The sequence below is a fragment of the Typopeltis vanoorti genome, chromosome 10 (assembly GCF_054136105.1).
Source record: "Typopeltis vanoorti isolate ZY-2024b chromosome 10, IOZ_Tvanoo_1.0, whole genome shotgun sequence".
Lineage (NCBI taxonomy): Eukaryota > Metazoa > Arthropoda > Arachnida > Uropygi > Thelyphonidae > Typopeltis > Typopeltis vanoorti.
In genome coordinates, this window is record NC_143558.1 from 89,175,355 (window position 1) to 89,201,226 (window position 25,872).

General features: G+C 37.0%; 1 protein-coding gene across 1 annotated transcript in view; it reads right to left on the reverse strand.

Moving 5' to 3' along the window:
• Positions 1 to 25,872, reverse strand: part of Adss (adenylosuccinate synthetase) — a 178,313-nt gene that overhangs the window by 127,315 nt on the left and 25,126 nt on the right. Inside the window, exons 2-3 of the mRNA XM_090399810.1 lie at positions 20,937 to 21,039; positions 16,842 to 16,955 (exon numbers count right to left, since the gene is read on the reverse strand). Of these exons, the coding sequence (XP_090255936.1) occupies positions 16,842 to 16,955; positions 20,937 to 21,039 (217 nt within the window). The remainder of the gene's footprint in view (positions 1 to 16,841; positions 16,956 to 20,936; positions 21,040 to 25,872) is intronic.

Genomic DNA, 25,872 nt, shown 5'->3' on the forward strand with positions numbered 1-25,872 from the left:
CATTAGAAACATTAACATAGAGATAGAAGTAGAAAGACAGAAACAAGTAGAAGAAAGGAATTTTAAAATAAGAACAGAACAGCACTTAGCAGATTGCCCTTCAGCTGCATTCTTCAATAAGAGACAATTCACTAAATTCCACAAAAAAAAGGACTATCACTCAAATCTGCACTGATGGTGAAGACATGCCCACCACTCAAGACATCCTTGACTCCTTTCAAAAACACTACAAAAATTTGTTTGTAGACATTAATACTGTTGGAATATGAATTGCTTTCCTGTTCATGTCCAAGATGGGCTTGACAGACCCATCACAGCATCTGAAGTTACCACAGCCTATAAAGAATGCCAGACAAGAAATTCCCTAGACCATGAGGTCTAGGGATAGAATGCTACTGTGAGGCCTGGGATTTTATTCTTCTCATTCTAGTTAAAAAAAAAAAAAAAAAAAAAAATCAGCTAACGCCTTTTTATTCCCGTATACAGGAGTAGGCGAGGCCATTTAGCCCTATATAACTTTTTTTGGAGACTGAGTGGGCAGTTCAATCTCCACTGGTACCCAATCAGAAATAGATGACCCAAGGCTATCACTAATTAAGCGGTACGCAGTGAAGAGAGATGGCTCAAATGTGCCGCCATCTCGTGGTCCCTAACCCTAACACAATATATTTAATGTCTGAAATAATGTGGGTTCTACGGTCGATTTTCCTGAGTTTACAGGACGAAAAACCAGAGTTTCCGGGAGGAAAAACCCGCTTGCCCGTGCCAGAGATCAACTAACTCGGGAACCGGTCGAAAAAAGGCTTAGAAAAATTTCCTCTAGTCACCGACTAGACTTGAAACCAAGTCTTCTTTCGTGCGGCCAAGCGCCGCAGTGTGCAAACGCCACATCCACTGAGCTACACAGGCTCTAACTATTTAATTCTTTTCTCTTGTCAGGACACATACCAAGTGAATTTTTAGCAAGCCATACTATTCTCATTCCAAAACCTAATAGAGATTAAACTTTAATCAGCAGCTGGAGATTTCTATCTAATACTGGCTACAAGATATTTTTCCACATTATTGACAACAGGCTCAAAGTGGGAATGAGATACATAATTAAAAGCACATAGGTGTATGGAGTTTCAGGCCGAGCAGTAGAATTTAATCTATTTCTGCTACATGATCTACTCTGATTAGTTAATATGAAGAAGCAGTCAATGGCAGTGCTATCAGTTGCTCTTATCAGTAGACCTTACTCCAGCATCCCTATCTGTACCACATCCTCCAGCAAATTGGAGTAAGTAAAAAGCTACTATCTATTATCAAAGGAGCCTATGCCAATTCAACTACCTGCCTCCTAATTAATGGGTTCCTTTCAGACCGTCAAAATTCAAAAAGGAGTTAACCAAGCTTGCATCTTAGTCCATTGCTCTTTGCATTGGTTCTTAAACCTTTCTTACAGGAAGTCAACAATACATGTGCTGTATGAGAAAAAACAGTTCCTTCAACTATGAAGGAAAATAAGGATCAGTGGATTAGCTACTAATGCAGAAAAGACAAAATTAAATGTTTTTGGAAAGTGGGATCATGGAGGCATTCCTTTTGGACTAACCCCTTAGAGAGAACGCCTCATTATACTTGGAATTCCCTTCTCCATTTACCCAATATTACCAATTCAAGAACTTATATACAAGAATTTTGAAACCTCAGAAGACTGGAAAATAGGGCCTTCCTTTTCTTCTGAAGCCATAGTAGTCAAAACCATAATCTTTCCTGCTCAATTATACATAATAAATATTACAGACATCACAGAAGCTGAATAAAAGCAATTACAATGATACCTCGGCTAATAAAGATAATTCATTCCGGAATCACATTCGTTAGCCGAAACGTGATTTCCTGTAGGTTTCTATAGAAAATCGTTTAATTCGTTCTGGATACTGCCTACTATTTAAAGATAAGTTTTATAAAATAGTAAAAAGCACACTATAAAAGGGCAAAACTCACCAAAGGCTGAGATGTACAGCTACCCAGTTAGATGAAGAGAATGGTAAGTAGAATGAAAAACTGACGATATTTACGCTATTATATACACTTTATTAAACTGAAAATATGTACACAACGTTTTTACTATTGTTCTTCCAAATTTTCAAAGTTTATTCAAGGTAAGTCTCCTCTTCTTCAGTAGCTGGCCTCTGTCTCTTTGCTAAAGGAGAAGTCAAAAATCTGTCCAAAGTTGATTGAACTTCTCTTTTTTTCAGAATGTTTTTAAAGTGATTTAGACACTTGTCTTCAACCAAGGCACAAAGTCTGTTCATTTCAGCTTTGTTGGGATTCCACTTTGTAGCCAAAGACTGAAACTTTTCCCAGTAGTGCAGCATTTTTTTTAATGGCACCTGTTGGCATTCTTCCCTTTTTATTGCTGTCCTCCTCCTCTGATGAGCACTCTTTATCTTCCTTGTCTCTTTCCTGATTCAGTTGCTTTTTCAACTCTTCAAGATCTTCTGTTACTGACACTGGTATGAGGCGTCTCACTTCTTGCTGTTTCGTAAACAACCCAGTCAGGTTGGTGGGTCTCCCCTATGTAATGTGGTCAGCTCATTTCTTTGTCACACACATACAAATGGAAAAGATAAGCTCCTGGAATGGCCTGACTGTTCATGTTAGCACGCAGATCCACTAAAACATTCGTTAGCCGAGGTATCACTGTATATAGTAAGCCTGTGCAATTTTTTTAGTCCAGCTGTTACCAAGAAGTTAAAAAGGAATTTCTTCAATTATCAAAGAAGCATGAAGGATTTGGGCTTCCAGTCTTAAAATTCTAATATTTAAGCAATACAGTTTCAAAAATCCATAAAATATTACAGACCTTCTTTACTACCTGAATTTTCACGTTCCCCAGTTTGGAATAAATGATTATACAAGTCCAAAAGCTGAGATTGTTCCTGAATACTACAACACTCTGTACCTAACTCTAAAACTGCTACAATACTCTGGCATTGACATTCTTTCCATCAAAAAAAAAGTAAAATTTGGTATCAAGAAATCTTTCATCTCTTTCACTGCAAACTTCCACAGTTGGGTACTGACAACCCTTTGTTTCATAATTTATTGAAGTTCCAAGGATACCCTAACAGGAGGGATCTTGCTTGGAGAATTGCATATGGCCTTTCCAGTCAATACCATCAAATGGGGGTACTTTAACACCAGAGATCTAATCTGTGACATCTGTTACTGATTGGAAACAGTAGAACATGCATTCTACAGCTGCCTTAAATAAAAGAGTTGAAGCCTTCTCTCTCTCTCTCATACTATCTATCAGTCTTTTCTTTCTCCTAATACTATCAAGCTCTCTTGCACTCTTATACTAACTACTCTAGGCCTATGATGAGCACCATTCACTTTTTAGCATCCCTTTACCTTTAAACTGTGGTTACGCTACATTGATGACGTCTTCCTTATCTGGGAACATGGTTTGGAGGAACTTCAAAACTTCCTAAACCATTTAAATAATCAACATCAGAACATTAAATTCACTTCAGAACTAGAGATTAACAGCGTCCTCCCCTTCTTAGATCTAAAGATCAGTAGATCAACTGACTGTCTTAAATTTTCAATTTTTTGGAAAACCACCCACACTGATAGATATTTGCATGACTCTTCTCACACTTCCCTCCTCAGAAACTGGGCATCATCTCCACCCTTGCCAATCGAGCAAGATGTCTCACTTCCACAGAAGAAGACCTACAAACAGAGCTTAACTTCCTGAAAAACACCTTCTTAAATAATGGATATTCATCTCGTAACATCACTCAACGTCTGAGGATCACGCCAACAACCTCAACAAGATGAATCCAACCCTATCACTCATATACAGCTAACATTTATCAGCTCTCTTACCCCAAAACTATCTAGGATTATGAAGAAATGCAACATAAAGACCGACTATACTACTCTGCCAAAACTTTGTTCTTTTCTGAGTCGACCAAAACCAAAACACAACCAACTGCATTTTCCTGGTATTTATAAAGTTATGTGTGACTGTGGTCGACCTTATTTTGGCCAGACAGATAAATCTGTTTCACTTCGTCTTGAAGAACATAGACGTGACATCTCCTACAGCAGAACATGAGCGAGCGCCCTTTCCAGTCATGTGCTCTTCTCCGCAAACTGTAACCTCGAAGAACGGCAACACCAAGTTGATTGGGACCGCGCAACCAATTTATATATATGTAAGGATGAATTTGAAAGACGTATTATAGAATCAAAAGAACTAGTTCTGGACCTTTCACACCTGAACAACAATCTAAGCTACAATTTGCCTGATTCACATAGCACAGTAATCCAATACTGGCGCTCTAAAATTAGTTGTCACACATTCTACTCATGCCAACAGTAGCACGCGGTCACCTATTCAAATATGTCTGTTTCTTTTTATTAAGCTAGAAAGTCCATGTTTTTTACCTTGTTATTTTTATAAGTCTTATGTTATTTCTTACTCACCCGAAGAAGTAGGAATACCAATGAAACTAGTCGTGATTAATTAAAGGTTTTTGTTATACTTTCTCGGGTTCTAGTCAGCAGGGGTGGATAAAGTCATTTGGGGGGGGTGCTCTGGTGCTAAAATTTACGGGACATAAAAAAATACAACAGTTTATGTATATGCTACAATGAGACCCACGGCTTCACTATAACAAAATATTAAACATACATAATATGTGAATCAACATTTTTATTTCGAAACATTGCAATAATTTGCAGATATAATTTCTTGTACAATAAGTACTATAGCATGTTCACTAATGATGCCTATGAATTCATTGCATTTATTATGTGACAAATAATTAGTATTTCCTCATTCTAAATTATCGTATTTTTGTAAATGTAATTCCAAAAAATTCTCATGTTCACTTAGGTATTCCAAGCATGTCAAATAGTTTCCTTTTCTGTTTGAGTTTTGACCTTCATCGTGACCTCTAAATGCTAGTCCTAATCGTAACACTCTTCAAGTTCTTTCTGCTGCAATAAATTAGTATCGATTCTGTTTAAAGTTGAAGATATTTTATATAAAATACACATAGATGATATATGTTCTTTTGACAGTTCATGGTTGAACAAAGCTGTAGTAATAGTTATCCAGTTTTGGAGCCCTGGGCCCCTGGAAGTCACTATGTCTGATACCCACTTGATCCACCTCTGAATATAAGATATGAGAGAATATGGGATCTGATTATAAACTACTGACTTGGATAAGCAAGGTATCAGAAAGTGGTATAAGAAGGGGGAATTTACCAGATTTAAAGTGACCAGTGTTGTTCCCCAGGAATGATTCCTTGGATCACTGTTGTTCAATTGTTTGTTGATGATGCAAAGATAGGCAGGGATGGGATGCTACTCATATAAAGCATTTACAGAATGATTTGGATAATCTTGAATAGTGAACAAACGATAACAGCTTTCAATTTAATGTCAGTAAGTGTAAAGTCATGTACTTTGGCAGGATGAGGTTTCCAATGGCATATTTAAGCGCCTCTGTAGAGCAATTGTAAGAACGATGGAAGTTGAGTCCTTTGATTAGAAAAGGCCTAAGTTCGATTCCTGTCATAATGGGAGGAATCTTTATATGGACTTTATCAATTGAAGGTGAGTTAGCCAATCTCATACGGAGGTAGCAGGATTTTTTATCTCAGAAACTCAGGTTTTTCATCCCGCATACAGACAAATCGTTTCTTTAGAACACATGCAATTTACAAACAAAAAATACTTTTTGTGGTGGGAGTGGTGGGCAGCAGATGACGCTGATGTAGTTGATTGGTAGTAGAGGTTCGGTGTTGTACAGTAGATGTCCTCCCGCAATGAGTCTTCAGACTCCTTGGAGGTGTCACGAATAATAATAATATACTGGTGGGATTATGTATTATGTTGCAAGAAATTATATACATATATATATGTGTGTGTGTGGGCAAGAGGAATAAAAGAAAGGAGGAATCTGTTCACATTTTGCTAGAACAGCTGAGGGTTGTAATCTTTGGGAAGACAAAGTGGGGGAGGCTGTTCCAAAGGACAGAAGTAGATGGAATGAAAGATGAGGCAGTGAAGTTGTTTCAGTGTAAACAGGGTGTTGGTTAGCAGTGGCTCGTGTTTTAATGATTTTGGAGCAGAGTGCAGAAATGATAGTGGCCAATTTAGCAGGGCACTGTCCATAAAAGTATCTGTAAAAGAGGCCTAAGGCAGAAACTGAACATCTGTGAGAGAAGGATCATTAATTAGCTGGATTGCCCTCTTATTAATAGAATCAAGCAATCTTAGTGAAGATTTTGGTGCACCACCTCAAATATGGCAGTAATATTCCATGGCAGGATGGATTTGGGCTTTGTATAGAGTTAGCAGCTGAGAAGGTGTGAAGTAATGTGTTGTGCAAAAAAGTACACCAAGTTTATGAAAGCTGCAGAGGCTATAGATGAAATGTGGTTCAGTCAGGAAAGATTGGAGGACCAGGTCAGGCCAAGAAGAGAAATCTGATCGTGTTTGGATATCACAGTATTACTGAAGGTAAGGGGGAGAGGGAAGTAAGCTCTTTCTTGCAATCAGACAGAACTGAGTTTTGATGGCAGTGAAGTTAAGGTTGTCCTTGCCTCCCTAGGATATAGTAAGATCTGAGTTCAGATCTCTGGTCATGGTAGATCTTGAGGATTCTAATACTTCAGCACCACAAAGTTTGTTGAATGAAAATGAGGAATGGGGAGTACTGACATCAGCAGAGCTATGGATAGAATTGGAAGTCTATGAGAGTTTTATATAAATGACAGAACAGAACCCTGGGGGTACTCCTGCATTGGTGGGGAAATCTGAGGAGAGTAAACTATCCACCATGATATGTCGTGAGTGACCAGTGAGAAAGATGGCAATCCAGTTGCAGAGCAAGGAAAACAGACCATAGGAGGGCAGTTTGTTAAGTAGTCCTCCTGTGCCAAATCTGATCAAATGCCTTTGAAATGTCGAGGGCAACCACACAAGTTTCTCCATGGCTTAAGAATGGAAGGGGGGGGGGGGGGTGAAAGCACGAAGATCAGCTGTAGATCACGAGTGGCAGAATCCACACTGCTGGACACTGATTAATTGGTATGTCTTTAGGTAGTTCAAGAGTTGATTGTTGATGACAATCTCCATAATTTTAAAGAGAACAGAAGTGATAGTTCTTTCTTTTAAGGTTACATGGTGGTCAGCATTCATAGTGAAGAATTTATGGAGACACAACACACACATGTTAGAATAATTACTTATCATTAGGAAAGTAACATTTGACATTTCAACCTGCATGTAACATTTGACACACAACCATAAAAGAAACAATTGTCATAATTCATGGAGATTTGACTCAAAAGCAATGCAGACACTATGATAAGATGAAAATGCATGTTTCTATGTTAATTAATCGGCTAGCCTTTCTAAAATGCTGTAGAGACAGAGACTCGATACCTAACTGCATTAAGCTAAAAAAAGAAGTTCACTTCAGCCAAATACTATGTATTTATGCCTGTTTGGAAAAAGCTTTGGTGAGAGAGAGAGAGAGAGAGAGAACAAATTCACGAGGCATGCAAAAATTAGAGCTATTGAGCTACATAAATCCCAATATTTGGGATAATCTGGAGAGGATTACACACAACTCAGCAAAGCAAACCACGTTACTTAAGAACAAAGAAAAATTAATGCCGTTTTAAGTTTTAACAAAGGAGAACTCTCACTTTTGGAAAAAGTCCTGAACTACACCACTGCATCAAAGTCAATTAACAATTAGATTTCATTTATTACACTGAAAGAGGTCTAAAATACCTCCTCTCCAATATAACCAACAAAATATAAATGGAAACATTGTGCATATTAAACTCTAATAAACAACTAAGTTGCAACTTAACTGAGCAGAAAAATTGGCCTTTAAATCTTTAAAAAATAACCAAGACATTGTTATTACAAAAGCAGATAAAGAAATACTGCCATTGTCCTTGATCGGACAGCATACCAGAAAAAAATGAACCAATTGGTATCAGACGATAACACGAACCAAATGATGAACTACTACCCTACAAACTGCATCAAAAAGAAAACAACAGAATTAATCAAATCGTTGATCTGTGGCCAGAGGAAACAACCAAAAAATTAATACCACATTATGCCTGTGCTCCCAGAATTTATGAATGAACCACCAAAAATACACACCAATACTACAGATAGTTGAAGAAATCGACAGCCCTCATTATTACTTAATCAAGAAACTAGTGGCCACACTCAAGGAGTTGGTAGGTCATTCTCCCCTTCTACATAAAAAAAATACACAACACTCCATAAACAAAATTAGAAACATCACACTCAACGACACAGATTTATTAGTCAGCTTTGACATAACTGCCCTTTTCACTAATTTCCTGATTCCCCCTCCTACATAAAAAAAATACACAACACTCCATAAACGAAATGAGAAACATCACACTCAATGACAAAGATTTATTAGTCAGTTTTGACATTACTGCCCTTTTCACTAATTTCCTGATCAATGATACTATTCTTCTCTTACAGAACATATTTCTGCCCGATATCATGACCCTCTTTGCCACATACTTCACTGTGGGTATTTCACATGGCAAAATAATTCTTACCTACAAAAAGAAGGTACAGTCATGGGCTCACAACTTTCTGCCCCAACAGCTAACTTTTACATGGAAGACTGCAAGCAACAAGCTCTAGAATCAGCCAGCCTAAAGTCCAAAGTCTGGCTTAGATATGTTGATGATATTTTCAGCATTTGGCCCCACAGCCATGAAATATTAAATACATTCATAAGTCACCTGAACAAACACAAACGTATACAATTCACCATCGATATCAAAAACAACAACTCACTTCCTGTTTTTTAGACACACTTTGTCACATGTCTTCCCTCAGGCTGCCTCTCTTTCACAGTCTACTGCAAACCTACACACAGGCCAATACATACATAAAAATTCATACCATCATCCAACACAAAAACTAGGAGTCATCACACCCTCAAACACAGCCCCCTAACAATTTGCTCCAATGAACAAGCTCTGAACCAAGAATTTGAAATTATTAACAAAATGTTTGCAAAAAATGGCTACAATAAAATAAAACAGTTCACAAGATCCTCTATAAAAATGGCATTACAAGGGTGATCTGAAAAGTTCTCATCCTGGACCATATATGACAACATTATTGGCAAGGTTTTTTTTTTTTTTCTAAGTTAGCACATTTGTCATAAGCATCCATGTGCAATTGCAAGTCATTCTATCAAGTAGTTTGTTTTATACAGCTGTCTGAATCAAAAGTGTTGTGTGTATCCCTTGAAATGGATAAAATTGAGTATTGTGCAGTTATAAAATTCTTTGTAAAAGAAGGTTTAATGCCAAAAGAAATTCATTCGAAGTTCATAAAAGTTTATGGGCACTCTTCTCCTTCATTTTCAACAATTAAGAAATAGGTTGCTGAGTTTAAATGTGGCTGTACCAGCCTTGAAGATGATCCACATGAAGGATGTCGAAAAAGTGTAAGAACATCAGAAATCATTGATCAAGTACACAATATGGTATTGGATGACTGGCAAGTCAAAGTGCGTGAAATTGCTGAGACTATAGGCATTTCAAAAGAACGTGTAGGATATATTTTGCATGAAGAATTGCAAATGAAAAAGCTTTGCACAAGATGGATGCCGTGCTTGCTCATAGCAGATCAAAAACGCACTCGCATGAAAATCTCTGAACAGTGCTTGAAGTGTTTTAACAAGAATAAAACTGATTTTGTGCATTGATTTATTATTATGGATGAGACTTGAATTTACCATTACACACCAGAATCCAAACAGCAATCAAAACAGTGGACAGAAGCCGGTTGTTCAGTGCCAAAGAGGACAAAGTCGGTTCCATCAGCAGGAAAGGTCATGGCATTGGTGTTTTGGGATGCTAAAGGCATTTTGTTTATTAATTATCTTGAAAAGAGTAAAACAATAACCGGGGAATATTATTCCGATCTTTTAACCAGACTAGAGGAAAAAAATCATCTTTCATCAGGACAATGCACCTGCCCACAAAGGTGTTTTGGCAATGGGAAAATTAAGGGATCTGCACTATGAATTGTTGGAACATCCAGCCTATTCCCCAGATTTGGCTCCTTGTGACTTCTATCTCTTCTCCAAACTAAAACTCTTCCTCGCTGGTCAGCGTGTTTCTTCGAATCAAGGTGATTGCAGCTGTAGAGGGGTATTTTGCAGATCTTACTGAGAACCACTACAGGGACAGGATAATAGTGCTGGAGCATCGCTGGAATAAATGTATTAGTCTTAAGGGAGATTATGTTGAAAAATAAAAATAATATTGAAATTATAAATTTGTTTTTTTTTTGATTGTTAGGTCGAGAACCTTTCAGATCACCCTCGTAAAATTACAACAATGCCATTGTCATAGAATACATTAGGAGCATTTTGGAAAAAAAAAAATAGAACACTACTTAAATATAATATTAAAACAACCTTCAAACCCCGGGCAAAATTAAGAAATTCACTTAGTGCTTTCAAAGATCCTCTTCCATACCTTGCCCACCCAGTGGTTTACAAAATTCAATGTACCTGTAACCTACCTTACATAAGGAAAACAGAATGCATCATCCTAATTAGAAAATATGAACACAAATGCCATATTAAATACCTCCACTATGATAAAACAGGCCTGTCAGACCACGCACTCCAAACATGTCACAGAATTGACAGGATAGGCACTAACGCTGCACCAAAACGTGGTTTGAAAGAAAATTCAAAGAAGCCTGTAAAATGCTGAAACATGAAATCTGAACAAGAATGATGGATTAATTATTCCAAGAATTTGAAGGACCCACTTCAATCCATATAGCATCCAAAACAACCCCAAATAGAACAAAATCTTAATAAGAGAGGACTTTAGAAATTGTTTAATGTAGTTCTGTTTTTTTTTTTCTCCCCAACAGAGGTCGAAACATCAAATGTTACTTTCTTAATGATAAGCAAAATAATTATTCTAACGTGTGTTGTGCCTCCATAAATTCTTCATTATGAAAATAAAAATAATATTGAAATTATAAATTTGTTTTTTTTTTGATTGTTAGGTCGAGAACCTTTCAGATCACCCTCGTAAAATTACAACAATGCCATTGTCATAGAATACATTAGGAGCATTTTGGAAAAAAAAAAATAGAACAGTGAGAGAAGTGAGAGCAATTGAATGCTAATTCATTGGTTAACTTTTATTGTTTTTCTTTGGGATAGGCTAGATGTGGACCTGTTTCCATGTTGTAGGGTCGATGCCAGTTGAATAGAAAATTGAAGAGGTGATACAGGATAGGTATTAGTTCTGGGGCACAATTATTTTAGCACAATAGGTGGGATATCATCGGGACCAGATGCCTTGTTTATGTTCAAGTTATTAAGGATTCTTCAGATTTCTTTATGTCAGAAGATTATGGGATCCATCTTGGTGGAGTGGAAGGAACTTTGCCCAGGTCATCAATGCAGGAATTGGAAGAGAAGAGTGATGCCAGTAAATTGGCATTGTCTTTAGGTGAGGTTACAGTACCATCAGGATGTGAGTGGTGGTGGAAACTAGGTGAGCAGAAGTTGCGTCCAATGGCCTTGGCAAGAGACCAGAAAGAGCAAATACAATTTGGGCAAGAGGCGAGTTTGAGGCATTTGGCCCTTTCAAAGTCTGACTTGGACTTGGTAATGATTCATTTGCAACTATTGCGAGCCGCAGTATAGGCAGAGCAGGCAGCTGAAGTTTTTTCTCTTTTTTTCCCTGTTTTCCAGTCCCAATTCTCAGCTACTTGCTGAGAATTGGGAATAGAATAAGGGATAAAAGTATTCATTCCTGTGAGGATGATTTCTGTTATTCGGTCTGAGCAAGTACTTGGATCAGACCGAATAACAGACTGTACTGTACTGATGCAGTAGTTGGACCATGGAAAGGAGAAACAGAAGTCACAGAGGTCCTCCCAGTTGACACCCTTGTAGTGCCAAAGCACACGAGACTGAACTGGTGGGTGACGGTTGTTCTGTGGCAAAAGAGACCTGTATGGGGCTGTGGTCTGAGTTACCAAGAGCAGAACCGACAACCACAGGATACGTGGAAGGAAAGATTGTTAGGAAGAGGTCAAGTGTGTTGGCAAATTGGAGGGGGTTGCGAAGTATTCTGGTGGAAAGATTATTGATCTGAGATAAGTCATTACTGATGGTAAACACCCTCAGCATTCCTGCCTGCTTGATCAGTGAAACTGGAGAAGGGGAGCCAATGTGATGTGTGGACATTGAAGTCCCCAAGAAGGATGACTTGATTAATAGGGTATTTTGATTGTAGAGCTTTAGAGAGAGACAGTTGAAGAGGTCAGAGTGGTTGACAGAGTTTGGAGGGCAATAGAGGGAGCATATGAAAAGGGCAGGTTGATTTGGTAGAGAAATTTTGAGGCAGAGCAGATCAAACAGTGGGGGATTCAAGGATTTGCAGTCTCTGGCATGGTATGTTGTTGAAATATGCAAAAGTGACCTTTGTGATGGAAAGAACTGTGTAATGTGTAGTTTGGACAGTTGAGATTGCCAGGTGGGGTTTGGATAGGAATAGTATTTCTGGTTTAGATGAGTGTAGGTGGTGGTGCACATCATTTATATTGCAGTTTAGGCCATGGATATTAGTGAACTGGATGTGGAAACTTTTTTGTTAGCATGAATTAGTGTTGGTGGGTTGTATTTTTATATTAGTTTGTCCTTTATGGGTTTTTCTTAACTATTTTTTGTGTGAAAATTTTTGAGATCTGCAATAAAATTGCATTTCTTTCAGCTGTGGTTCATTGTGTTTGGTGAGGAAGAGATAAAGAGGAAGTGAAAGGTGACAGACTTACAAACATAGTGCCCGATTGAAGAGACTAGGGATTTGGGCGTTATGGTTGATAGGAAACTGAGGCTCAAAGGTCATATTGCAAAAATTGCTAACTAAACTCAAAGGATAATTAAAATTTTGAAATGAACATGACATGTAAAGATAAGAAAGTCAATTTGCCTCTTTACAAGGCCTTGCTACAACTGTACCTGGACTACTACGTGTTGTACACCATCAGTTTAAATGTAAATGTAAATATTCTGTTTTAAAGTAGCAGTTTTTGTTGTCAGTGCATTTATATTATAAAGAAAAGCATAACTGATTGTTTATATATATATAGTAGTTGTTTACTGTTAATATATCCTGTTTATTTGTAGCATTAATTTTTAATAGAGTGAATTCACTTGAATGCAATTTAGAATATTTAATTTTTGCATATTTTAAAAACATGTAAGTTAAGGGCATACTTATTTCATTGAAAATGTGAGATTTTACCACTTTCAAGCAAAGCACCATGAAAATAACAAGTAAGTGGTAACTTGTCTCACTTCAAGACAGAAGTAGAAACTAGATGTATTATGCATGTTGGAGCTGGCACAAGTAAAAAAGAATACGATTAACTAGTAAACAGCTAACAGAACTGTATGAGAGATACAGGTATATACAGATAAGGAAGAATTTTTGGAATAAGTTAAAGGAAAGTTCCATTGTTAGATTAGTCTTTCATGAAGAAAGAAAGATGTTTTAAAAATTATTAGCTGTTTATGTTAACAATGTCACTGGAATGACAGTTGTGAAGGAATTAAAGGAACTTTGCAACATGGTAAATGAAGTTTCTCATATAAGAGAAATCGTTATCAGAATATTAAATGTTCCATTACAACAATAATGATTTATGAATAAACAAACACAAGTAATAACCACAGTAATACGTTTTAATAAGTAAATATTTCATCCTAAGTATCTTAGGACATCATCAGTAGTGTACTGTTTGAATTAACTGTACTGACGATGTCCTAAGATACTTAAGATGAAATATTTACTTATTAAAACTTATTACTGTGGTTATTACGTGTGTTTGTTTAGTCATGAATTCTCCACAGGTTTCATTATACAATAAAGTAATGATTTAATGGCTTTGGAGAACAGATACAAATGAGTTGATTTTTAAATGATTGATTAGTTTTCCTTGGATATCACTAGTATAAGAAAAAGATAAAAGTTGTCCATCTTGATGTTTCATGGAGGAATGCAGGAGTGTTAAAAATAGAAGATTTTATTATCCTAGTTAGAACTCTCATATCTCTCAATATAATAGAAAACTAAAGTTACACAGATTTTTCAGGAAAATAATTATTTCTGTTGAAGAGTTAAAAAGAAATTGCTTCATTCAACTTTTATTTGAATTTGAATTGAACAGAGATAAATGTTCTTTTCAACTGGCACATTTTTGGAACCAGGTAAGATGCAATTTATTTAATTATTTGTTTAGACTTTGAGATGATTTTCTGTTGTTAAGCTTTAGAATGTTATATATTCCTTGTATTAATGTATTTGGTATTAAACTGCTTTTGTATATGGAAGACTCAATTTACACAAGTACCGAGGAAGTTAAGATTGATATTTAGGAAAAAGAGATAATTATCATGGCAGTCTCCATATATCTAGGATCTTCCTCATATGCTTAGATTTCTGTATAGAAATATATAATCACCTGCAACCTACTTTTACAATTGGTGCAATCAAATTACATGATTTAACCAAAAAAGTATACTTTTTTTTTAGTCTGGATTTGGTTTCCTGGGTTTGGAGAAGATAAAGAAGCTGTGAAAAGAGTACAAAAATAATTAACAAGATTATATCATGATTATGGAATGTAAATTACAAGGATAGATTGAGAGGATGTATGTAGGCTACAGACACTGTTAGACATGAGAAAGACGAGTGATATGTAGAGGTCTATAAGCTTTTAAGAGGGCATTGCAGAATATAAGTAGATAAAATTTTTTATGATATGAAAGGTAGGGAGAGGACAAGGAGGGGGGGGGGGGGCATAGCTAGATTTTTCTCTCACAAAGCAGTGAGTAAGCAGAACAATTTGCTTGTTGAAGTAGTGTGTTCTTCCAGAATGAATTTAAGAAAAGGTACAACAGCTGGTGTGGGTGATATAGAACCTACCTTGATGAGTCTTCGACTTCCAGGATGGCCCTCGTGATCATCTTTAATCTTGCAGACTCACCTCACCCCACCACTTCTTGATATCTGTCAGTCGGCCATTCTCTCAAACAAGCTAATAATTTATAATCAAATGCCATATCCTGCAACTTATGCAAATGCCTACTATGATGTATCCTGACAAAAGTCTTAGTAAAGTCTAAAAAACGTACAGCGTATCCATTCCTTTTGTTTACTTGAACCATAACATTATTATAGAAATGTGACAAGTTACTCAGACATGACTTTCTCTTAGTAAACCTGTGTTGTTCATTGCAAAGTATAGATTCTTTGACAATCCATTTCTGTATGCAAGCTTTTACCAACTATTCCAAAACTATTCCTGATGGTTATGTAGTAGCATACATTCTTTCCACTTCTATGGAATCCTGTCCTGAGATTCAGATCATATAACCTGTTCCTTTGATCTGGTGTGGGTGCTTTAACGCCCACCAGGTTGATAATTTTTAACAAAATAGACACTCATTAATTTAACAATCTCTTCTGCATCTGCCACCAATGTGATCTGTATTCAGTAGTTGTTCTCCCATATTCATTCTTTCTTTTACTTGCAGCATAACAATTTTTTTGAGTTGTCTTTAGCTTGCAAAGCAGGTTTCTTTTCCTCTCATACTTGAATTCCAGACAGTACTTGCAATTTTTCTGGCCTGTGCCTTATAATTTTCATAACTGACATAATCCTTAGGTGCACAGTATTCCTTCCACATAATCTTTTTTAAAGGATCACTTGCTTAATAAAGATTGCACATCCATTTCACTTCCACCCTATTGATTATTTGAAATCTAAAAACAAATTCTGATATTGCATCAGTTAAGCATTCTTTTACTGCTGCCCATGCAATGCCAACAGTTCCTGCCATTTGGCAACTGATACCATGGGACTGAACCTAGTGCTCTCCTGAGTCATAATTTCCTGCTTCGTAGTTCACTATGAAACTACAGTATGTAGTTTCTGAATGAACAGCCACTTTCTAGATCAGTACAGCATGATTGCTGTCACCAATCAGAGGCAGAACAATCAACTCTAAGTGCAACTCCCTCTGACACTCTGATCAAGATCTAACATTCTTTTGACCTTGATTTCCTTGTGTCACTTGCTGTTTGAAGAATACCCCCCCCCACTAGATTGCCCATCCCATTTCTTATCTGCGATACTGGAAAAACTAAGGATCCAACATTTCTTTCACTTCAGTGCCACAACGAAGGATTACTTCTTTTGGCACTTCAAGGAAGAATAGATATGTGAGCTAATTGGTTACAAATAGATGTTATCAGTTCAAATATTCAAATTATTTGTAATTAGACTACTTATAAACACAAAAAATCTGGTATATATCAAAAGACTGATATGTCACAGGATAGTTTGCAGAATTACAAAATATCCGAAAGTGATGAACACCCTTTACAATTATCTGCATGTGGATGTGTATCCAAAAAGAAAAAAAAAACACCCCATTCCCATAGCAGGAATTACAGTAACCGGTTCATTTATATAAAACCGACAATTTATTACTGTGGCAAAGAAAACTGCAATAAAAATAAATAACTTCTGGCTATAGTATATAACAAAAACTGAGATACAAACTTAATTTGTGATATGGCAGATTAATAAAGAAACCCATAAGCTAACATCAAAATTCGTGACTTAACTATATTAATAAAAACTGACAAATTAGTGATTGCACAAAAACAACAGAACTGCATTTATATACATACCTAAATGAGCCCTGTTTGATATAAAAAGTCTGCCTTTGCAATTTAACAAACCTTTACCTTCATTCTTAGTAATTTCTTCAAAAAGCTGTGATAAATGTATAACAACCCCATTACCTAAAAAAATAACAGTGCACATGGATTTGACTTAAAAATGAAATCTTAATATTTTATATATTTTTAATAGTCATAAAAAATATTACCTTAGTTTTAGATCAAATTAATAGCCATTATAAATATAATAAGTTCAAAAATTAAAAAAATTTAGCTTACGGACAATGGAAATATCTCTTACTCAACCCTGCTGCACTGTGTGAATTTTCAAATTAACAACTATGCACTGTTATCAAATGATACAAAACTGGTAGCAGAATGCATATTTCATAGGAGAAGAGAGTACTACAAGATGTCACTACTGAAAAGTTTTAGAATTTGATTTTATAATGTATTTTCATTTCTGAATGTCATAACAGTGACTCAGATGGCTTAATATATGAGTTAGGTTTAACGTGTGTGTGCATGTAAACAAAGATTTACGAGCAGACAAAACTCCAATTCTGCACCACTGAAGCCCAATACAGCCAAAAATATTCCATATATCATATTTAATATTGTAAGCAAAATTGTGCAATGTTACTTCCAACAGCTTATCAGATCAACAGAACAAGTTGTAAAAAAATCATCAACTCCCAACCCCTACACTATCCGTGTCTAATAAATGACTGCCGGTATGGATTCCGTCGCTGCCAATCAACAGGAGATTTGCTCACATGTCACCCATCTCTGGACAAATGCCATGGAGAAGTGTGGTGAATCTCAAGCGGTTCGGATTTGATATCTCCAAGGCGTTTGACCAGGTCTGGCACAACGGCTTACTAAGCAAGCTGCCATTGTTTGGACTATCTCAAGACCTCTGTAGTTGGATTGCCAGCTTTCTGTCTAAATGCACACTATGTGTGTGGTGGTGGATGGCTCCTTATCCTCTCACCATTCAACTAATGGTGGGGTTTCTCAAGGTTCTATCCTCTCACCAACCCTCTTCCTGCTATATATCAATGATCTACTTCAGCTTACCTCCAATTTATATTTTCAATAATCATAAAAAATATTACCTTAGTTTACTGACAGATGATAGCACATTGCACTCCTCCCTTTCTTTTGATAAACCTTACTCCTCCCAACTCACCTCAACCTATAGAACAGCAACCACCACTGTCCTCAATTCAGACCTCCAAGCCATCCTCCAATAGGGTTTAGATAACCTAGTCAATTTCAATGCAAATAAAACCCAGTACTGTCACATTTCTCATAAAAAAAAGAACCATTTTCCCCCAGTATTATTTTTGACAACACCCAAATTTCCAGACAATCTGAGATCTCTCTTCTTGGAATTACCCTGACATCAAGCCTCTCCTGGCATAAGCACATAACAACCATTGCATCCTCAGCTTCTAAAAAACTAGGATTTCTCTTTCGCTCAAGACGTTACTTCACCCCTTGAACAGCTGTTAATCTTATACAAAAATCTGCCCAACCATTGAATACTGATCCCACATATGGGGTGGACCCCCCAAAAGCTCCCTCAAAATGCTCAACTCAATACAGAGGAGAGAAATCAGACTTATTAACACGTTCGCTGCCACGCTACTTCGGCATAGTCTGTTCCCGTATGCCGAGCAATTTCACTTCTTCAAGGTCAGTACGGTAATCTCGTTGCCGGCGGTAAGCGTTATACGAGTATACTCGTAGTTGGCTTGTGCAGAGCATATACCATCTATGAGAATACACAATTTTGATGCTAGCTCCACAAGCCAAGCATTTTCACTTCTTTAAGGTCAATACAGTAATCTCGTTGCCGGTGGTAAGCGTCATACGCGTATACTCGTAGCTGGTTTACCAACTACGAGTATACTCGTAGTTGGCAGCGAACATGTTAATGACCCATCTCTTACCAACTCACTCCCCCCACTTTCGCACAGATGATCGGTCTCTGCACTATGTGTTTTCTATAAATATTTCCATGGAAAATGTTCATCCGAAATATCATTGATAATTCCCCTACTTAGTACTAAGCTCGCTGGAACATGTGCAGCTGATGCTCAACACCCCTAAACAGTGCACCTTGAAACTGACAGAACAAGTTTCTTCTCCTCCTCCTTGATCCATGCAACTGCTATACTTTGGAACAGTCTTCCCCTTGATGTGTTCCCTAAGGAATGCAATATACAGTCATTCAAATCCAATGTGAACAAGTACCTTCTTTCCCAACCCATACACAATACTAATGTACTATAGGAAAACCGTAAGAAGAAAAGCAACTGATAGTGAACATTCGTGTATCATCTATTTTGAAATTGATTGAGCTTATATTATAGCTAATCTCAGAAAAGGGAAATAAGTCAACCAAACTATTGTCTCTTACTGTTCTTACAAGTCACCAACTTCTCCACTACCAGGAGGCTCAACAATCAGTGATTATCAACACTACTTTCACTTCAGAGCAGAGCTTTCAGCTAATATTACCTAAATTTTAAACCCAAATCATGCAGAGAAAACCAACTACTTCTCATCTTTTATTCCATTTACCTCTGTCCTCTGGAACAACCTTCCACACTCTGTCTTCCTCAGATAACAACCTTCAACTATTCAAAAAACATGTCAACAAATGTCTTCTTTCTTCTCATCTATACTTGATCTTGATATATAGGGTGACCATAATTGAAGTTGCATAGCATCTCTCGATACCTAATGGTAGAGACGGTACAAGCCGCTGGTTATGTCGCGCAAAGTTTTTTGAAAAAGTACAGACCGATAATAAATGCAGTGAAACCACACCAAACATCTGTGACTTGCGGTGAGTGTAAAGGGGTCTAATGGAACACATTAGGGTTATTCAATCCAAATGTGGCCATTGTGTGAGTTAACACCACCGTTCAGATAAAAATGTGTCTTGTCACTCCACATGATCTTCCACAGCCATACATCATCCACCTCCATTCGAGCTTCTGCATCATCATGAAGCAAAGCTTGAGTATGGGAGATCTTGTAAGGGGGAGAAACAACCTCAGACAAACAACCAGCGAAGAATTAGAAATTAAAGTGGGAGTACATCAAGGATTGGCATTAAGCCCATTTCTGTTTAATTTGTTCATGGACAATCTAACAGAAGAGGTCAATGACCTGGGATAAAAACCCCATGGGATATTTTACATGCTAATGACATAGTCCTGATAAGCAATGACCCAAAAGTCTTATATTTGATGCTAGATAAGTGGAAGACAGCACTGGAAACTGGTGGCTTGAAAATTAGCAGACAGAAGACTGAGTACATGTGATTTTTCGAATGGCTAACATTATTATTAGGACCATTCAAAAAAATCACAACACATGTACTCGGTTTTCTGTTATTCCCCTCCACAGTCATCTACCTTCAAGGTATCATACAACTTCGAGGTACCCGACTCAAGCCGGTTGGCAGCTTTAAGCACTGGGGGCTCAATCCTCGCAAAGGATGGCACCATCAACACAGACAAACACCACAAGAAAACCATCTGGATTAAATGGAGAGTATTGGGTGACAGAAGGATGCCAGTGCAAGTGAAGGGAAAGATATATAAAAGAGAAGTTCAACCTTCCGTTATATACATCATGGAATATTGGACGCTTAAGAAACAACAACAAGAAAAGAAAGATGCTGAGGTGGGCTGGAAGAGTTACCATGCTGAATGTAAAGAACACATCTGTGGGAGCTTCAAAGTTACATTTATTGCTGATAAAATAACTGACTGCTGGCTTACATGGTATGGACATGTCATGAGAGTTCCTATAGATCACATAATGCGGAAAGTAATGGAAGTGTACCGAAAGGACATGGTAAAACCTGTTTAACACAGATGTTCCTTATATAAAAGAATGACAAGCACAAAGAAGGGGATGGAAATAGGGAGGGAGAGATAAGCAAATGAAGCACATAGAAATTGCATCATGTTTATTTAAAAAAAATTTATACTTATGCTACAGACATTTTCTCTTTTACCATTTTCATATAGAACATCATTTCATAAAGTAATGAATTTACCATAAACAAAAATAACATACCCACAACGGAAATACAGCGATCATTAATTATTCCACTAGGCAATAAATGAAAGTCAAATTCAATTCCATTGACAACAACTGTGTGACCAGCATTATTTCCACCCTGAAAAAGAATTTTAAAACACAAATTAGCATAAATAAATAGAATGGAGAATCAAAAAATACCTCAATTATAAATCCTACCCAATATAAGACCAGATGAAATACATTTTAAACCAAACTCAACCTCTCTCTTCCCATCATAGACCTTTTGCAGATTGTCAAAGTTGCACAATGCAAAGGTAATTCATGTCAAAAATCAAATACCATAAGAATGCAATCTATACTACTGCATTTGTGAAAGCAAGAAGAACTAAGTACTCAGTACCCTATAATTTTAAATAAAAATTTAATAGAAAGAATAGAGAAGTTTAGATTGTAAGTAGTTTATTAAACAGTACTGCACTAATATTAAGGTTGGGGAGGGAGTTCTGTAATTTACATATCTTGGCATAAGCAGAAAACTAAAAACAAATGGAGGTAGGTAATTCCAAAGAATCAGAATTTGGGAATGGTACTCTTGACTGCATTGGTAATTACTATAGGCAAAGTTCTACCCGTCATGTGAAGCATGAAGAAAGTAGCAAAGGCAATATTAGATTCAATTGCAAGCAGTGCACAGAAATAGCTAAAAGTGGAGCATGCAAGGCATTATTGGAATCTCTTAGACGTGGTTGACAGAGGATGATATAATAACAGGAATAGAAGTAGCAGGGTACAGCATTTTTCGGCAGGACAAGAAGGGAAAACGTGGTGGTGGAGTACATGATAAGTGATGACTTATGTCCTCTAAGAGTGGAGCCTTTGCAAGGCAGTGACACTAATGAATTATGAAAGCATATGGTGTGAGGTAGAGGTGAGCAAGACAGGCAATTCAGAGGGGTATTGCTACAAGCCAAGGAGCCCAAAGAGTGAAGAGTAGGAGATGTTTAGACAGTTGAGCTTGGCAAGTGCAAGAAGAATGATTTTCTGGGAGATTTTAACTACAGCAGAATAAATTGGGAAGAGGAAAATGTATATAGTAATAAGGGAATGGAATTTCTAGAATTCTTGAGGGACAAATATCTTAGGCAACATGTAATAAAGGGAACAAGAGGGTCAAGAGTTTTGGATTTGGTCATAGATCAGAAGTGCTGATAATAAATGAGATGACATCTCTCCCACCAGTTGGAGAGAGTGACCATGTGGTTTTGACTTGGAAGATGAATAGACATGCAGGAGTATCAAAGTAAAGGGAACATGTGTGAAATTATAAGGCGGGTGATTATAATAGTCTTAGATATCAACTTGGGGCAGTTCCATGGAGGGAGGAATTGGAAAGGCAAGATATCATTTGTGCTTGGGAAATTGTGAAGGAATATTTGATAGCAGCAATAATAAGCTGTATTCCACAATTGAAGAAGAGAACACAATTTAGTGTAAAGTGGATGACAAACAATATCAAACAGGAATTACAGGTGAAAAATAGTTTATGGAAGAGATATAACGAGCGAGATGGAGAGCAGATGCATGAATAATATAAAGGTGCAAGAAAGAGCGTCTTCCAAATACTCAGTATTCTGGGTGTCAGTAAAGCTGAGGGACTGGATGGCATTTCACCACAGGTTTTGAGAGAATGTGTAAAGAACTGACAGCTCTGTTGACCTGCTTTTCAATGAAAGTCTGGCTACAGGAAATGTACCAGGGAATGGAAGGAAGGTAAGATAATGCCATTGTATAAGGCTGGTAACAGACTGGAAGTGTCTAATTATAGACCAGTTTGTGTGTCATCAGTAGTTGTTAAGGTCTTGGAGAAATTAGCGATTGACCATATAGAGCGTTAGGCAGATGAGGGTAATGCTATCTGTGAGAATCAACATGGATTTGTTAAGGGGTGCTCTCTAGTATTAAAACCAAATATGATTGCCTTTTATAATAAAGTGACAAAAGCAGTTGACAAGGGAAAGGCATATACTGCCATTTTTTGTAGATTTTGCAAAGACATTTGACAGGGTGCCACATGATAAGCCGATACTAAAGTTGCAGCACATAGGTTTAGATGTCAGGTTAGTCAACTGGATTCAGGATTGGCTGTCTGACAGGCATCAGAGAGTTGTGTGTGATGGGGGCAATATCAAGGAGGCAGAAGGTTGCAAGTGGGGTTCCACAGAGCTCAGTACTGGGACCCGTATTGTTTAACCTTTATATCAATGACATTGTCAATGGATTGCAAGGAGATAGGATTTGAATAAGCTAGACAGATGGGCAAATGAATAGGGGTTTCGGTTTAATGCAACAAAATGTAAGGTCTTGAGGTTTGGGACACATCGATGGGATGCTGCATACTCTATTGGAGGAGCAATACTGAAGTAAGTAGGGGAGACAAGAGATATGGGGGTTGATGATTGATAGAAAGCTGAAATTTAGGGGACATATTGCAAAGGTGGTGAAGGTAACACAGAGGATTGCTACAATAATGAGAAGGACGCTGACCTGCAGAGATAAAAGAGTTATCATTCTGTTGTATAAGACCCTGATCAGACCACACTTAGACTATTGTTCTCAGATTTGGTCCCCAGGATTTGAAGGGAATAAATTAACTGTGGAAAGGGAGAGAAGGATAACAAAGATGGTTTCAGGATTGTGCAGCATTAGTTATGAGGATCGGCTGAGGAAATGTGGACTGCAGAGTTAGGTAGATAGAAGAAGGAGAGGTGATTACAGTATTGACACTGAGGAGTTCTTTCACTTGGTTGAACAGTGGCAAGGAGTGATGACAAGGGGCCATCCCTGGAAGTTATGAAAGGAAGCTGTGAGCAAGAGGGTGAGGAGTGGGTTCTTTGCGTGGGGGGGGGGGGGGTTTGAACCATGGAATGCATTGATAGAGTGGTGAGAGCAAGAACAACGGTCATTGAGTTCAAGGAGTGGTATGATAGACTGTGTTTCCTAGGAAGGACCTCCCACGATGAGTCTCTTGCCTCCATGGAGGCCTGAATAATAGTAATAATAATAATAAATGCTGAAAGTTATCAGGAACAGATTAGTTCAAGGCAAATCACACAGTAAATATGGGAGTTATTATTTTATTATTATTATTACGTGACATATCCAAGGAATCCAAAGACTCATCGATGGAGGCACCTACTTCTACAACTGTCTCCATACTGATATCTAACCATACCGAACCACCACTACTATCATCATCTACACCAATGCCATCTACTGGCCACCACTACTAGCATTTTTGTCTCTAAATTACATGTTCTCAAGGCCAATTTGTCTGTATGTGAGATGAAAAGCCTGAGTTTATGGGAGAAAAACCTGCTACCTCCATATGAGATCAGCTAACTCACCAACTGAAAAAATTTTTTATGCTTCATCAAAAACTTGTATTAGAGTCTGTTGAATTAATTTTGAAACACAGAAAGTTCTGTTCTGTATTGAATAACTTATTTCATGAAAAAACACACTATACAGTTCGATAGGTTCTAAAAGGTTCTCACATCTATAGTATGCAATATTGAGTTGTGTAAAATGGCCAGCATGCCATCAGACAGGGAAACTATATCACCAACGTTATTTGCTACAGCCCTTGAATATGCAATGAGAAAACTGAACTGGAGAAAAGTGGACTGAATATTGATGGAGAATACTTAAGCAATCTCTGATTCACTGATGATATCATACTAATAGCAATGTCATCAAAAGAACTAGAACATGAAGTAAGTTTGGAGATAGGTCTACAAATAAATATTGATAAATCAAAAATAAAGTATAGTGATAATACTCTAGAATGAAAACAAATTGAAATAAATCAAAGACAGATTGAAATAGCAAGTTTATACGAATATCTAGGACAAAAAATTGCAACTGTGAACTTGATAATGAATTTTCAGTTAAAATAACAGCAGAATGGAAAGTTTTTAACCACTATAGAAATATATTTAACTGCAATTTACTGAAGAAAGATATACAAACAGTACGTGCTCCTAACAATGACTTACAGTAGGGAAACCTGGAGCCTGACTTAAAAAAAAAATGAAACAGTGCAACAAAACATGGAAAGAGCTATTTTGGGAATAACAGTTAGATAAAAAGAATAGTTCTTGGATAAGGAAGCAAACAGAGTTATTGAACATTGTATTAGTAATAAAAGGCAACAAATGGCACTGGACAGAACATGTGATGAGAATGTCTGATAACAGATGGACAAAAACAAGAACAGAATGGACACTAAGAACTGGTTATTGGAATCCAGATAGACTAGCAGTAAGATGGCATGATGAGATAACAAGATGTGATGGACATTTATGGTGGAGAGATGCACAAGATTCGCCAAAATGGAAGAAGCATGAAGAGGTATTCATCTAGCAGTAGACTGGCGAAAGCTGTTGATGATGATGCAACACAAATATAATACATTTATTAATATTAAATCAAGTGTAATTATTGGTTATCTGCCAAGTTTGTAATATTGCACTTGCAGAAATATATATATTTAAAATAAAATAATAAATAAATAAGAATAATATATAATAAAACCACAATCAGGTAACAGAATGGCACATAACATCTCTAGAGCAGAGGAATCAAGTCCTTAAATATCTCGACCCCCACCAGAGCTCAAAATGGATATAGCTACAAGTTGATATTTTGTACTATCAAAAAGATTGTGCACAACTTTCTCCAGGTAGTGACAAATCAGCAAGAATCCAAAAGCAGCACAACCTTTCCTTATATCCAATATGTAAAAGACAGAATTTCTAAAATACTTTGATAATGGGGGCATAAAAGTAACTTTCATTCCATTAGGCAAAGTCTAGATCTTTATAACCTAAACCACCTTATTCACCCCTTGAAAAGATATAAAGAAGAGAAAATACAAATCATATTAGCCTATCAGTATAATACCATTTTG